The 16,020-nt window shown below is 32.1% G+C and overlaps 2 protein-coding genes and 1 non-coding gene across 4 annotated transcripts; 1 reads left to right on the forward strand and 2 right to left on the reverse strand.

Annotated features, from left to right (window-relative positions):
- Positions 1–1,999: 1,999 nt before the first annotated feature.
- LOC111010599 (uncharacterized) lies at positions 2,000–5,239 on the reverse strand. 2 transcript variants are annotated; one of them, XR_015788667.1, is made up of 2 exons: positions 3,017–5,238; positions 2,000–2,353 (listed from the first exon to the last, which is right to left on the reverse strand). XR_015788667.1 is itself a non-coding variant. In XM_088119344.1 (2 exons), the coding sequence occupies exon 2, from the start codon at positions 4,862–4,864 to the stop codon at positions 3,083–3,085; it is 1,782 nt and encodes a 593-aa protein (XP_087975470.1). In that variant the 5' UTR covers positions 4,865–4,970; positions 5,068–5,239; the 3' UTR covers positions 3,013–3,082. The 2 variants fall into 2 exon arrangements, 1 of the variants encoding a protein (XP_087975470.1); XM_088119344.1 differs by lacking the exon at positions 2,000–2,353 and having other exon boundaries at positions 3,013–4,970; positions 5,068–5,239.
- Positions 5,240–7,581: 2,342 nt separating this feature from the next.
- On the forward strand, positions 7,582–7,653 carry TRNAM-CAU (transfer RNA methionine (anticodon CAU)). Its single transcript has one exon. It is a non-coding gene; the product is annotated as a tRNA-Met (tRNA).
- Positions 7,654–13,392: 5,739 nt separating this feature from the next.
- On the reverse strand, positions 13,393–15,574 carry LOC111010520 (NAC transcription factor 56). The gene is made up of 3 exons (XM_088119921.1): positions 15,253–15,574; positions 14,388–14,707; positions 13,393–14,310 (listed from the first exon to the last, which is right to left on the reverse strand). The coding sequence occupies exons 1-3, from the start codon at positions 15,437–15,439 to the stop codon at positions 13,885–13,887; spliced, it is 933 nt and encodes a 310-aa protein (XP_087976047.1). The 5' UTR covers positions 15,440–15,574; the 3' UTR covers positions 13,393–13,884.
- Positions 15,575–16,020: the final 446 nt, after the last annotated feature.

Genomic DNA, 16,020 nt, shown 5'->3' on the forward strand with positions numbered 1-16,020 from the left:
GCATAATAATACTTAATTTCTATAAACCATTTGAAAACAATTTTTTAAAAGTAGTTTTAAAAATAACTTAAGAACTAATTCTCATGTGTTTTACAACACCAAATATTGTAAAACCAGACAATTATCCTATAAAATTAGTCCAGATATGCGTAAGACTCAAAATTCTAAAAATAAACATAAAAAATTGTTTTGAAAACAGTTTGGCCAAGAAGCACTTAATTTTCTTTTCCCAATACTGTTTTTCTTCATATTGATGAAAAATGGCATGCCAAAAGAACCAAGAGCTCATTTGATAAAATTTTATTTTTGCTTTCTGTTTTACAAACCATACCCACCAACTAATATTTTTTGCTTATTTTCCCATCTACTTTTATACCAACCAGAGCAAATTACTCCTCTCTCCTCCTAACTAATGCAACCATGAACATGATTTGGACATCATTTATAATACTAATATAATTAAATCACACTTTGTCATCATGAACCAAACAAAATCATTAATGGTTGGTTTGATATGATTTGGATGTAACAAAAAAAAACTAAATTAAATCAAATCAATCAGATTGATTTGATTTAGTTCTACACATCCCTATATGATGCCAAATTATCAAGGTCAATAAGATAAAACTTCAACAATATCATATTCTATTATATACAACTTTACCCTTTTACTGAAATCCAATAAAGTCCTGTGTTTTCTTTTCTATAGTATGAAGTTCTTCACATTCAAACATACTGTTTACTTGTCCATTTCATATATAGGTTAACTTACTACCATCTAAAATAAGCAAATCTAGTTGAGTTTCAAGTTTCCATCTAGAAATCAAACACTACAATTCATCAAATAACAATTTCTCTTGTTCTATCCTAACATCCCATTTCCCAACCAACACATACAAAATGAACAAGAGTTGCTGTACAAACAAAAGAAACAAAAATCTAAAGAATGGGTCAAAGGCTTACCATGTTTCTTTCTCAGGAGCTGATACAAGTACATCCTTGTAAGATAGCTATTTCCAGCAGAAACTTGCCAGCCCATCCGGCTAGCATTTGAGCTGCTGCACATGATCTTGGCCAACCAACAAGAAAGATGTAAGCTTATCATTTGATTTAATGAAAACTTGCAACAAAAGCAATCTAACAACAAAGCTCCATTAGGAGCTTACAAAGAGCTGCCCAAATCTGTATTAATTACAAAAAAAAAGAAAAAAAACAATTAAGAGAGGGAATGCCAGAAAGAAAATTAAACCTGGCCAAATCATAAACTCCAATTTTTAGGTGATTCCTCGAGTACTCACGAGATATTGGGCTCCATCTGTGAAGTCCAAAAATTCATACTAAACTTTTGACTGAATTATAAATGCCCCAGAGCTTTTCAGAGCTCCTGCATAGTTTGCACTACCCAAAGAACTTCACTTTCTCTGGTACTCCAGAAGCATACTGATTTCCTGGAAACAAGCCAACCAACAATTCAAATGTAAGAATTCTTAAAAACCTGGTGATTTCTTGATCCTTGGATTTGGTTGGTTTGTAGCAGCCATGACAGGAGAAAATATGAGATAATGAAGTTGAACATCAAGCAGATAATAACCGAGAATGCGACCCCCAAGCTTCGTGTGGGATGCCAATACTAAAGAATGAGATATTAGCATTCTCCTTAAAGAGAGTTGTTCCTTTAGACTAAGCGTTTTTGAACACTCGTATACTACTATAGCAGAAGTTGGACATTTCAGAATAGTGATGAGACTGTTAGGAAGAACAAAAAGATAACACACGGATGAAAGACACATTTAGACTAATGAACTGCAAGTTAGCTTCAACTTCCCTAACCTGCCACAGTACAAATTCCTGTTTATACATCAAAGAGAAGGATAATCAGATGATGGATAATTTAGCAACAAACAAAGCATATTGGACATATAGAAGCATCACCATCTCACATAAAATTTGATGACAAATTGATAATAGCTACAACCAAGTCATAACAAAAGATATCCAATAAACTTAATCCTAAAAAGGTTTAAGATGTATATATTATAGACAATAAGTGGATAAAACCTAAAAAAAATTACACAAAATTACTTGAATGTTCTGTATTGTATCTCTTGCTCATAAGTATACATGGAGGCATACTATTTCATTCACCTACAAATATTACAATCCTAAAATCCTTAAAACTATTAATTCTAGCTCATATAAAAAAATATATCCTACGAGTTCGTAAAATTTTCAAATATTCTAATACACATCAAAGATAAAATAAGTGCAATAAATGCAATAACACACTCCAAAAGATTGATGAACGTGTCCATTGCAAATCCCTTCCTCGAAGTATGAGTGTCTTTTTATTCACCTATAAAAAAAAATAAAAAGTACTATAAGATTAAGTAATGAATTCTTAACCTGTAATTGTTTACGTTACCAAAATTATTTAGGCTTAAAACATGCTATGTTTAGATTCAAAGGTCATAAAAAAACTTCAGTCATAATTACAAAGCAAACCAAGAAAAAAACTATAGCTAGCCCATATCCACATATCAAACTACCATTACAACCTATAATTAAGCCAAAATCTCAAACATTATCCAGAATCACAAATAATAGTTGCAAAACAGGAGCACAAACTAATAACAAACTAGACAGGATCAGATCAAAATCATTCAACATAAACATACCTTAGACAACATAATAAAACATTATCAAAGGCCTTCATATTTGAGTTAAGACCAAATTAAAGTGCTAATAGAGATGTTGCTTGCTTTAGAAATGCAAGATAACTCAGCCAAAAGAATTCCAATGTCTTAATTCAGTACTTCATCACATACAAAATATATACATAAACAAGATAATAAACAGAAACATGGAGGCTTTACTCAGTACTCAGTAGCAAGATAATCTATTCAATAAAAAGAGAAAAGGAAAATAAATATTAAAACAAAAGGCTTCAGCTGCTTTCCAATGGACAGGCATCAAAAAGGAAAAAACAGAGACTTGCCTTGAAAAGTAAAGAACTCACGTGAAATCGACACCGAATAGAGAAGAGAAGTAAAGTCATTCCAACGAATATGGCCGCAGTTTTACGTTAGAGCTTCTCAGTCAATCTAACCATGAAAGAGTTAACTGCAGCTGCATCAAGAACAATCCATGAGGATTCAAACAGCTCGTGGAAGAAATCTGTGCTGATTTCCTCCGCCGCATTTCGAAAAGCTCTCCCAAACGAATTGCCTTGAGCCGCCCCGAGCCGAGGCTTCCCACAAACCCCAACGATCAATACTTTGTTGGGCTCTTGAGATAAGCAAGCACATAGCAAAGGCTTCATTCTGGCTCCTTTCTCTCGCAGAGCATCCATTACAAAGTAGCAGAACTTTGTGAGTGCTTGGGGATACCCCAACAGTTTGGTGTCTATAGAATCTTCAAGCTTCACCCAACGAAATTTTCTCCCACTTCTTATACAACCACTCTTTGTAATTGCAGAGCTCCCCTGTCTAAGAATTGACCTTTGAACCTTGATTGCCTGTTGCATTCCAGCTTTGAGCTTATCAAGATTGCTCAATGACAATGCATCATAAGCCACTCCAAATTGCTTGGAAGCACTAAAACCATCTGATTTGACAAAGGACTCGAGCAGTGCAGTGACCCCATATACCACATCTGCGGCTGACACTTTTGAGCTGTAGCCATGTAACCTTAAGAAACTTCTGTAGTAGAAATCAGTTAGGCCGTACTCGGGCAGGTACCTCTCGAATTCATCCTTCATCTTCCGTTTCACTTCAAGATTCATGTACTGGAACTTCTGTTGGCAATCCACAAGTGCAAACCCCATGCGTGCAAGAAGCAACTTGAGCTTCTTCGTTCCATTGTCACTCCATGTCTTTAATTTGGTTGCAATGTAGGAAGAACAAAGCATTGAATCAAACAAATTCCACTCCTGCAAGAGCATTAATCTGGGTTCATCGTCATAAGTGATTCTGGATGAATCAGGGGCTCGGATCTTGGTGCCATCTTTAAGAGTAACAGAGGTAACAGTATTCAAGTTCCCTGAATTGTTTATGCGTTGTTCAAGCTCCATTACCCCAGCTTGGTACCTCTCATCCGTCAATCTTTCATGAACAAACTGATCTGTTAAAGACACACAAGCCAGCCATAGTAATTCATTCGTGTTCTTCCTCAAGGAATGAGACAAATCATACATCAAACATCCTGATGGCTTGCCATGGAAGGTACCCATTTGGTAGTACCCCCTTTTCAGTTTCCTAAAAAGTAGAACAGGATCCTCTTCGTTCTCCTTATCAACTCTCCTCCGTTTCCTCGACCCACCTCTATCTTCTTCATCACTTTCACTTTCATTGTCATCGTCACTATCAGAATCCTCATCAATCTCATCGTCGCTATTTAAGTCACTTGCATTAGCTAATGCGGAGACATCAAAATCATAAGCCAAATCGGCCTGGAGTTCGTCGTCTTTTGTATAAAGCACAACCACTTGATCATTCTGATCACTCAAATTATGAAGATGAATTGGGCGATGACTATCCACGACGAACACTAGAGCAGCGGGACCTAAATTCAGAACTTTCCTAAGATCCCGATGGCATCCCCAATTAATTAAAAGAATCGAAATCGGGTCAGTGGACGACGAGGACAAACTAGGACCAGCATATTTGTGAATTTCTCGAAAAGAAGACACAGGATAGCATGCGTATCGAACCGAATCAGACTCAAGAACTTGGAAAATGATTTTCAAGGCACAGAGCGAGTCTACATCAGAAGTCGAAGGAAATATAAGCAGAGGAGAGAATGAGGAGGCGGTCACTGAATCACGAAGTCTAGAGTAAAACGATTCAACTCGTTGCTCCCTCACCATAATCCTTCAACCGGACATTCAAAACTGGAATTTCACAGCACAAAACTTCCAAATTTCCAAACCAGACACAATTTCAAATTCGCATCACATACAAACTGAATTAGGTCTGCGAATTCCACAAGCATCAATATAGGACCAAACAACGAAAACCAGAAAATTTGCAAGAGACGATAATGAAGGAAATCATAAACTTCGAATCTTACTAGCTCGAGGAGGAGAAATGGAATAATCCAGAAGGAGCGGCGCCAAGACGAGGGCTGAAGCTTGAATCTGAAATGGAGGGAGAGCGGGTATCAAAATTTCGAGAGAGATCGCGCGCTAAACAGATGAATTTTAGCCTTATAGCGGGAACCAAATTTCTTTCAACTCTTACTTTACAGAATTTTCAATAAATCTTTAAATTTTAAACCCTGAATTTATCATGTCACGTTATTTTTAAACAGCATAATCAACGTGTAACGTGGACCCATAATTTTTTTAAAAAACTATACGGACTAAATAGATACAATCCTATAAAGTTAGATCGTGTTTAATAATTATTTTATTTTTTATTTTCTACTTCTAAAAAATTCAAACTAAAAAATACTATTTTTACTTATTTGTTTGTTTGTCATGTCCCCTGCCTTTTGAAAATTTTTTTAAATTTGTCAATATTTGAAAATTGAAAATAGATTTTAAAGGATTTTTTTTAATTTGACAAATAATTCACATAGTATTTTTTATGAAATTGAAAACATATCAATGAATTTGTGAGAAATCGAGCACAATTTTTGTTGATACCGAATTTTGGAGAGGTCCACGTGTCCTTCGAAACACAAATGAGCCTGCAAAAATGATTCTCAAGGTCGATGTAGTGCCCTATCTAAAAGACTCTAACATTCAAGTTAATAATCAAAGTAAGGATAGCATAAAGCACCTTAGAAATTAGTGACAGATTTTTTATTTATTAGTGGCCTTTTCCTTTTATATGTGTTTATGGTCGATCAGGGAGGACATTTTGTTTGTAGCACACTGGTGCTCCTTGTCATACGAGATTCTCACGAGCAAGCAAGGATATTCCTAGTGTGCGGTTGTCGTACTGTCACCTGCTAATCTATCCTTTATGCAAAATGTAGTTTGCAGGCCGCAGCACGTCTCCCATGCTGCAAAGCAAGCGTTCAGCCCTTATCCTTTCTCGCCCTTCCAACTATTACCTCTCAAAGCTTGACATGTCACCCACTCAGATTTCTCCCTCAACAATTTTAATAATAAAACTAAAATAGTTATTAAATGGATACCAAATTTGTAGTTTGGCCCTTAATTACTAGATAAACTACGAGGAATAAGATGTGTGAATGGTTCACTCTTTCTTTTTAAGAATTTTAGTTTTTGAAACTTTTATTATAAGATTTTTTTTAATTATTGTTGTTGATCTACTTTTCTAAAAAAAAAAAATAACAATAATAATTGATAGAAATTTGTAAAAGCAACCTTTGTTTTTGGTTACTTAAGGGTATAAGTTTAATATGTTTATGAATATTTGAAATTACTGCTGTTAAGATTTAAACTATAATTCAAATTTTTACAAAATGGTCTATACAAATTCATGGCAATGATCAGTAAAAAAAAAAATTATACAAAGATTACGAATTAAAGCTAGACATTTTTTTTTTTTGCGAGTACAAAGACATTTGAGAGCTGAGAAGCTAAAATAAAACAATAATAACGACCAAAATAAGAATTAAATTAAAAAAAAAATTTGGTAGTTTTCTTTGGTGTAAAATATATTTTTAATTCCTGAGTTTTACAATTTGATCCTCAATCTGGAAATAGTTCTAAATGATATCTAAACAAAGTTGACCTAAAGAAAAAGTGACATGACAATCTTAAGTTGACAATTTTTAGATGATGTATCAATATTTATTTATTTTATATATATTTTAAAGTTAGGTGCCATTTTTTTCCCTTTTCTTTTCTCTTTCTCTCTCTTTGCTCCCCGTCGCCTCCTTCCTCAGTTAGGGGAAGGAGGAGGGAAGAGAGAAAAAGAAATGGAAAAAGAAAAAAAAAAGATGTAACTCATAGATATAAAATAAATAAATATTAACACATCATTCAAAATTTGTCAACTTAATAATACGATTTTACTTTTTCGTTAGTCAACTAACGGTCAACTTTGTTTAGAGACCATTTAAAACTATTTCCTTAAGGTTGAGGACCAAAATGTCACTTTTTGAAACTTATGGTTCAAATAGAAACCTATCCATAAACTTAAGCACTACCATTCTCTTCTTTTGTGTACGTTACGAGTCCAAATATTAAAATAATAATAATAATAATAATAATAAATAACCGTAGTTCTTTTTGGTAAAATATGATACCTGTTGAGTTTAGATGGCAGAGCTCGAGTGTGGTTTGTTTTATTTCCTCATTTTCTCCGTTAGTGGGTTGAAACTGACTTCCAAAACCATGTAGCGTTGATGGCGTATTGAAGTTTTAATACATTGTTGTGTCATTCATTTATTCTATTAGTAGAGATCTAATTGAAAATTTTTGACATAACGAGAATAAATTAAAACTTGGAAAATATTATGGATGAAATAAAACAATGTCAGTAAAATACATAATGTGACGTCATAAATAATTAAAGATTTTTTGAATGTTTGTCACGTTTAAACTTTGAAACCATCAGTCAATACTATATACGGTTTATATAAATAATACTCGGTTATTTCTCAATAATCAGAGTGGCGCAGCGGAAGCGTGGTGGGCCCATAACCCACAGGTCCCAGGATCGAAACCTGGCTCTGATAGAGAAAGGCTTCCATTTGCTTTTTTTTTCCCAGTTTTTCCTTATTGGGCTTTAACCGAACTGGGCACACTGAATTTATTGGGCCTTTTACGGACGCATTATGGATAAAAAATCAATAATTTAATTGTTAAATTTGAAAGAAAAAGCGAAATATAAAAAAACAATAATTTAATTGGTAAATTTGAAAGAAAAAGCGACATATTTACATTGTGAAGTTAATATTTTTCATATTAATACTAATTTTAAGGTTTAAAACTAATTGATTGGATAACTTCTTCAACTCATTTATCAGTTTTTGTAATTAAAAAATATATTATTATTATTATTATATATAACATAGAAATTTCTATTTAAAATTGTCCTTAGGAGAGGTTTTTTTTAGTTAAGAGAACCAATAGTCTAGAAAATAAAACTTATTGAATATGCTTTCACATGAAACGTAAAATATTCATTTTATTTTGTTTATTGTACCATTAAAGGTTGATATTCGCTTGTGGACATTAATTTATTTGTTGAATATTCACACGTATAAGATCACATTAATTATATATATGTATGTACTAGCATCCAAGTGGAGCAAGACAAGGGAAGCAGAGCGCACCATACTTAAAAGCCGAACACATTGGGTCCAGGGCCGAGTGCGCTAAGCAAGTGCATCGGGGCAATCCGTATGGCAGTCGTGTGGCGCCTACATGAGACTTGCCTATAAATCAGCACCAACAATATCCCATTAGCATCAAAACATATGTATATAGATATACGTATTGACTTGAAATTGGATTTATTTCTCAATCAATTACTAACTAAAATTACTTTCATAATTTAAAATTCAGTCTCAGCTTCATATTTCGTGTTGAGATTCGTTGCTTACAAAATAGTTAGAAATTGTTTAGAAGAACAAATGAAAATCATCATATTTCACAAATTATAAATATAAGGAAGAAGTTCGCAAAAAAAATTAATGTTGTAAATTTTCTATACTTAAAAAGATTAAAATACTATTTTGATCTCTGATTTTTGGTTCATTTTTGTCATTATATTTTCAAAATATTCGTTTTACTTATGTACTTTTAAAAAATAATCATTTGGTCCCTATTTACAAATTTTAAAATAAATTCTACACGTGACGAAAAAACTCTTTAATATAAAACTATCCGTCCATTTCAATAAACATATTGAATGTAGTATCATTTTGAAATTGCAGTAGAAAAATGATATGAAAATAAAATCAAGAGACAAAAATCATCACTTTTTAAAAGTACAAAGGCCAAAACAAATATTTTGGAAATACAGGTATCAAAGCGAACCAAAATTGAAAGTTCGAGGACCAAAATAAACCAAAACTTTAAGAAACTAAAACAGTATTTTAGCCCTTATTTTTTAAGCATGCATATTTATAGTGCCATTCATATATTTGATTTCAAGTCTATTTTGGCATCTCTCTTTTTCTTTATATGACAATCTTGGCCTCTCTTTGACACCATTAGAAGCTAGAATGAGAATATATAAGTCTTGAGGGAGAATAATTTTGATCCCATTTTGAAAATGTTTGCTTTTATTTATTTAAAGTATATAATTAAATTTCTTTGGTACCAAACTTTGTTTGTTTCACATGTTAATTCTCAATTATCAAAAATAATATATATCCCTTATAGCAACTATGGTTATAGCCTTCAAAATTCAGTCCACTTTCGTAAAAAGTAAATTACAAAACATTTAAATTATTAACAAACAACCATCAAATAATTTTAAAATCAAAACAAGCAAGATTTGTGCTCATAATACTAAGAATTTATATTATATTATATATATATATATAACAAAAATAAGAAAAAACTAATCGACAATAAAAGTTCCCTGCTATAAAATTACACCAACAAATCAACGAACAAAGATGGAATAAATTATCAACAAAGTGATAAGTTTTGACCAATAAACTAAACGTCACCGCTATAAAATTTGACCTTATGATGCATGATTTTTTTTTGTTTGGTTGACGCTTTACGAAAAAAGTCAATAAAAGTTCAATTTTTACTTGAAAATAAAATTATTTTCTAAAAATATATATTGATAGTGGTAAAACATCAATATTTGTCCATATTAAATTTGATACGATAAACCGTCAATTATAGATTTTTTTGGCATAAATTTCATAATTTCTCGTTTCTCTCCCTCTTTTTCCCTTTTTGACAGTTATCGTCCTTCAATATTTCTCTTTTATTCATTGATATTAATATATATGAACAAAATATAATTTTGTTATATATATATATATATATATATATAAAACGTTCGTAGCGGTGATATATATCTAATTCCTAATTGAAGCACCATATTGAGTCGATTTGAGGATTTTCCTTAAAAATAGAGAATGCAATTAATTAATTGATCATAAAAATATAATGTGGGGGGATATATATGAGATTATTGATTCCTTTTTATAAATATTAATTTTTTTTCCTTAAAAAAAAGCCAATTTCTTGGTGACCTCAAAGTCTATGGAATATATTTCTCTCTGTCTAAATCAAAAGAAAATGACACCCACCAATCTCTCTATTTGGTTATTTTTGGTCCAAAAAATTGAGAGGGATCTAATTCTTTTATTTCAAATCCTTTAAATTTTGATTAATATGCTGTTAAAGATCTCGGGTGTCTTTTTTTTGGAAGGAAATTTTAATGTTTTTATTGAAGATTTGTCTGTTGATAATGATTTGTTTGAACAATATGAGATGAGGATGGAACTCACAACCTCTTGATTGGACATATATGTCAATTACTGTTGACTTATTATGCTCGCTCTAGCGTTGATAATGATTTGTTTTTATTGTATGTTTTGTTGGGTGTTTCTTAATAGTTTTATTTATTTTATTATGTGCATGTAAAATATGTTTTTAGATTCTTTTCTTGAAAATAACTTTAAAATGTAGACCTTATTTAGGATGATAATTTTGTTTTTCAAAAAATTAAGATTAAGAAATCTATTTGTGCAATTATACTAGTCGATAAGCATAATTCAACGATTTTATATGGTATTTTTTTTCAAGAGAAAATGACTAAATCTACTTTTTATAATTTTGTCTGGCAATTTTCAAAATTTAGCTACAATTTGGTCAAATAAACATCAAGAGGTTAAGCATGATTTATAAAAACCAAAACAAAAACGTTTCCAACAAAGCTCTCATACGATGTTAAAATTTTCGTTTAATTTGTTACTTTTTTAAAATTTAAAATTTTGATTAAAATTTCATAAACAACTTTTTAAAATTGAAAAAGTAAACCAACGAGAGCTTAATCTTTCAAAATAGGATGATTCAACTCATAAGCTGAAATATATGTTGAAAATTAAGTCACACTCCAAACAATTTCTCTTCCACAATTATATCTAGTTAATTACTAAGTCAACCACACAACACAAAGAGGAATATAGAGAACGCAATAAACGACACAAGAATTTATATTGATCCACCTTAATAGATTAGAGGCTACGTCTAGTCTTTCACTCAAATGCATGTTCCACTAATAAAGAGATTGGATAAGCACTCAAATATATTTTCTCTAATTATTCACTTTCTAGAGGTCCCAACAAAAGCCTAACTATTATAACACACTATACTTAGGTACAAGAATGAAAACCTCTGAAGAATCAAGATCTAATTACTTGAATACGTCGATCTTGATTTGCCTCAACTCTACTGCCAATACCCCGAGTCACCGCCTAAAAAAATGCCACAGAAAACTGATAATTTCAGCTACTAAAACCTAAAATCCGAAAGTGCAGTATTTATAACGTTGATACAGCGTCATGACGCTACGGACGGAAGAAATCGTTTGCGCGTCCCCATCTCGACAGTGCCATCCTGCCTCCTCGGTCATCCTGGCCTGCAGCTCTGCCCCTTCATCTGACATAGATTTGGCTACACCAATCCCAACAATATAATCAAAACAACCAAAATCAAAAAGAAAAAGTACATAAATTTGAACCCCTTTTTATCTATAACTTTCTTAAGATAATTAAAATCAAATCAAATCAAACTTTATCTTTTGTGAAGATCAAAATCAAGGGTGTGCCAAGGGTACACAAGCAAGTGGAAGTGAAACTAAAGTAACTTTCACCTAAAATTGTCAAATATCATCTCCTTTTTTTATTTCAACGCCATGATTATGGTGGATAAGATGAACTAGATATAGAAACAAAATAAGCCAAAGGAACCAATATTATAAAACATTATAGAAAAGAAAAAGAAACACAAAAAGAGTTTCTAATTTGTCACCACTTTGAGAAAAAAAAAATGAATCCCATCTTATTTTTTAAATAACAATTAATTAATATTTGATTCCAATATCACATCTTTTCACTTCCAACCCAATAATGACTCAGCAACCCTAAGGAGAATATTAAAAAAAAAAAAGAAGGGAAAATAAAGTTTAAACTTCATTTTCTAAGAAAACTTGTTACTATTGATTTGCTGATGAAGTCAAATTTTGTGGGCCTAAAAGGTTCAAATACATGCAGCATCAAAATTTTAAAAAGCTTTAATAATAGATGTTACTTCTAAAAGGAATGATTCTCTCCACTTAAAATAGCCACTCATTTAAAGAGAGAGGTGGAAAATAATTAATGCAAATTTAATTATTTTTTTAAATAATTTTAAGAGTTTATTTAGTATCCCTAGTTTTCCCCTTCTTACTATTGATGGGGTAGGAGCATTTCTCTTGTGAAACCCATTAATTGGATTTTTTTTTTATCCTTTTAGTGCAATAATACTATTGTTCTAATATAATAATAATTTGCATTTAAGAAATCTTAATTAATTTGCATCATTAATTATTTATTTTGTTTTGTAGTTAAGTTATTGAGATTGGCATATGACAAAGTTAGAATCCTATGAACCTAATCAAAAGATGGAGCGTTTGGGTCTCGATTGGTTAAAGATATGAAAATTAAGTTGAAAAATCTCCATTATCAATCATAATTGTAATTTTTGTTTTGATTGTTTGGTTCAACTAAATTAATATCCGCTTTATAATATTTATGTTTCTTGTTTATCATTTTCAGCTTTTAAAAAATAAAAGTGTTTTGTAATTTTATTGTTTTCCATTTTTCTTTTTTAACAAAAAAAAATTAATTTTCTGTTTTTCTCTTCTAATTTTTTATTCTTCAACGTAAATAAAATAAATAAAAGTATTATTTTATCATTCTTAATTTATGAAAGGCATAAAATATTAAAAATAAAAATAATATAAAAAATTTTGAACGTTTAATTGAAAAATTAATTTCAATAGAAAAAAAGTATATATTTTTTTAATTTACCAGATATGTTTACGAATATTTTTTCAATAAAAGAAGAAAGAACAATAAATACGAAATCGTTATAAACATAGATCCACTTTTAATCAATAAGAAACAAGAAACATGCCTATGAAAAATATGAAATAAAAGAGTGCATTCTATTACGCACCTAATATTGAGTTATTAACATGACAAGTTTGGAATCTACATGTGGCTTTATCTCCTATTTCTGATCACATTAATTCATGAAATTGTTGATTGGATCCACAAAATTCAACCATGGGACAAAAATTGCATAAGTTCTTTTTCCTTATTTTTCTGATATTTTCTCTAACTTTCCAGAAAAAGAAAATCCACTACACAAGTTGAAAGAAAATTCAACCCTAAGAACTATAATAATATACACCCAAATACAAAAAAAAAAAAAAAACTATTATATATAACATGTAATTTGAATTCAAACCATATAATAATTCTTTTCATATTATATATAACATGTAATTTGAATATACAAGCATAATCTCCAAATCCCAAAAAAAAAAACAAAAAAAATTAAAGTTATGTCAATCTAATTCTTTACATAATCAGTAGAAAGCTTGCATTAATTCTCTTTACACCATATACATTTTTCCCATTGACATTACCATATTTTAAACACAAACAAAACCTAATTTAACGCTATTATCTTGCATATAAGTTTTCTATTATATCAGTATATGCTTTTAATTTCTTTTTATCTTCAAATTATCCTAAAACCTTAAACTCCAAATCTCCCACTGTTTAAGAATATCTTTCCTAAATAACATCAAATCAACTGTATCTATTTTTAATGAAACTTTTAGGTAAGCAATCAACTTTGAAATGTCATAATTCCTCAATCTTTTTTTTTTCTTTTTTTTTCCCTCTTTTGAATTTGTATGAAGATTATAATTATAGTGTGTGTTAAGAATACCAATTTGTCTCCGGCCGCTCGTACGCCGCCCGGAAAATCCCATCACCTATGATACAGTCCTGCATGGTTTGTTGTTGCAATGGCGGTAGCTGGCAAAGTAGAGCCGCAATCGAGCCATGGTCGTTGTCGTCGTCGCCCCCGCCGATTAATTGTAATCTCTTGCTCGACGGTGCGTCGTCGATCGGGTGGTATTCTTCTTCGTCCCACGACGGAGGTGGCTGCAGTGTACGTTTCATTGGAAGATATGGTAAATTGAAGTTGTTCTCAAACAATGCACTAAATCTCGCCGCCGCTGCGGTTGGTTGCGTCGGTACCGGTCCAACCGCGTAGTGGAGGCAATCTTCTCGATCATGATCCGCCGCCGGTTTATTCGAGTTGGTTTTTTTGTAAATCCGACACAACACCCAATCATCAAGCTAAAAAAAACAACCAAAATTCATATGGGGTTTGATTAATTCAAAAAATCAATACAATTAAAGAGATCAACTTGTACCCTCAAGGAGTTCTTCTTATTGCCGAGATTGAACGGCGGTCTATTGTGGCTGTCGGCCACGGTTTTCCCATCGGCGAGGCGATATTCATGCATGATCCAATTAGTTTTGGTTCCTTTCGGAGGCTTTCCACCGTAGAAAACCAGAGCCTTCTTCACACCAACTTTCCGGTTCCCTTCCGACGAAGCAATCACCGGTTTGTCTGTCCCGGTCGCCTTCCAATACCCTGACGTGGCGGCCCGGTTCGGCCGCGCTCCGTTCGGGTACTTCCGATCTCTGGGGCTGAAAAAATACCATTCTTTCTCCCCATACGTAGCCTTTGCTGAAAATTTTCATCACATCCAACAAAATAAACATACATGATAATATATCAAACACAACAATGCTTAATTCTCTACATCATTTCAAACTACAAATTCTAATGTTTTTTATTTTCATTACTATAATTCTACTATATTTAATTGTTGATTAAATCCCACGCATATATAGTGAACTAATTAATAAAGTACACCACAACCAAAAAAAAAAAAAGAACCAATAGAAATTCCTACTAAGGATGGAGAGCAAAAACTCGCAATAAATTGTATCCTTTTACTATTTATGTACAAAATTTTTCAATTCTTTAAAATTTAAAGCCATAAATTAGAAGAAAAAAAAAACAAAAATCCAATCTTTCAATAATTTTTTTTAGACACCCTCTTTTTCTTTAAATTACCATCGAAATAAAATAAATAGTTGTAATTTATATCTAGTGGGAAGATGGTAAGAATAATTATTCATATATTATTTTATTCTAGAAAAGAAAATTCCATGTGTAAGCAAGAATAAATATTTGTGTCCGGCGGTTGATTGCCGGAAAAAGCCCACCTGGAAGCTCCCATGGGTCGTACTTGTAGAGGTCAACTTCGGCGATGACGGCCACCGGTAAGGGGAGGGAAGTGGCCTTCCTCTTCAGGTAGTGAACCACCAGCTCTTCATCCGTCGGGTGGAACCGAAAACCCGGCGGTAGGTTCGGTTTCTGATGACCGATCACCGCCGAGTTCGAATTCTCCATCAGAGTTTCGATGAGCTCCTCGAGAGAGCTCACAAATTTTGCCGGGTTAATTAGAATGAGGGTCGAAGAAGTACGGCGATAAATATAAATTTCAAAAACCAAAAAGAAAAAGAAAAAGAAAAATATCAAAAGCTAGAAAGAAGCAGATTTTTCCATTGTTTAATATTCGAGAATGATGGGGGGCAGCAATCGTCTACATTTCACTCATTCCGTAACGCTTTTGACAGAACCAATTAGGAGTGGGCACGAGGGGAATTTACGGAAATGGCCTTGGATATTGGAAGTGGAAGGGTGACGTGGAAGTGGAATAAGAGCCGTTGATGGGGCGACACGTGGGACGAAGCTAGACGACAAAAGAAAGGATAAGTGTGGGGCGCGAAAAGGGCTTACGCTTCAGATGTCATGCTCCTGATATTGACAGGTAAAATAAAATAAATGGCCAAAATTTCAACAACAATTTAAATTATAAAAATAAAAAAAAAATTGAGGAGGGGCCCTATTGCCTTTTTTCTTTTTTGCCCATAAATTTCATAATTATAATATTCCTTATCTTTTTGGTTACTAAAATGAGTTGCATCCAT

The sequence above is a fragment of the Momordica charantia genome, assembly GCF_013281855.1.
Source record: "Momordica charantia cultivar OHB3-1 chromosome 11 unlocalized genomic scaffold, Mcharantia_2.0 BLBB01000011.1, whole genome shotgun sequence".
NCBI classification, from domain to species: Eukaryota; Viridiplantae; Streptophyta; class Magnoliopsida; order Cucurbitales; family Cucurbitaceae; genus Momordica; species Momordica charantia.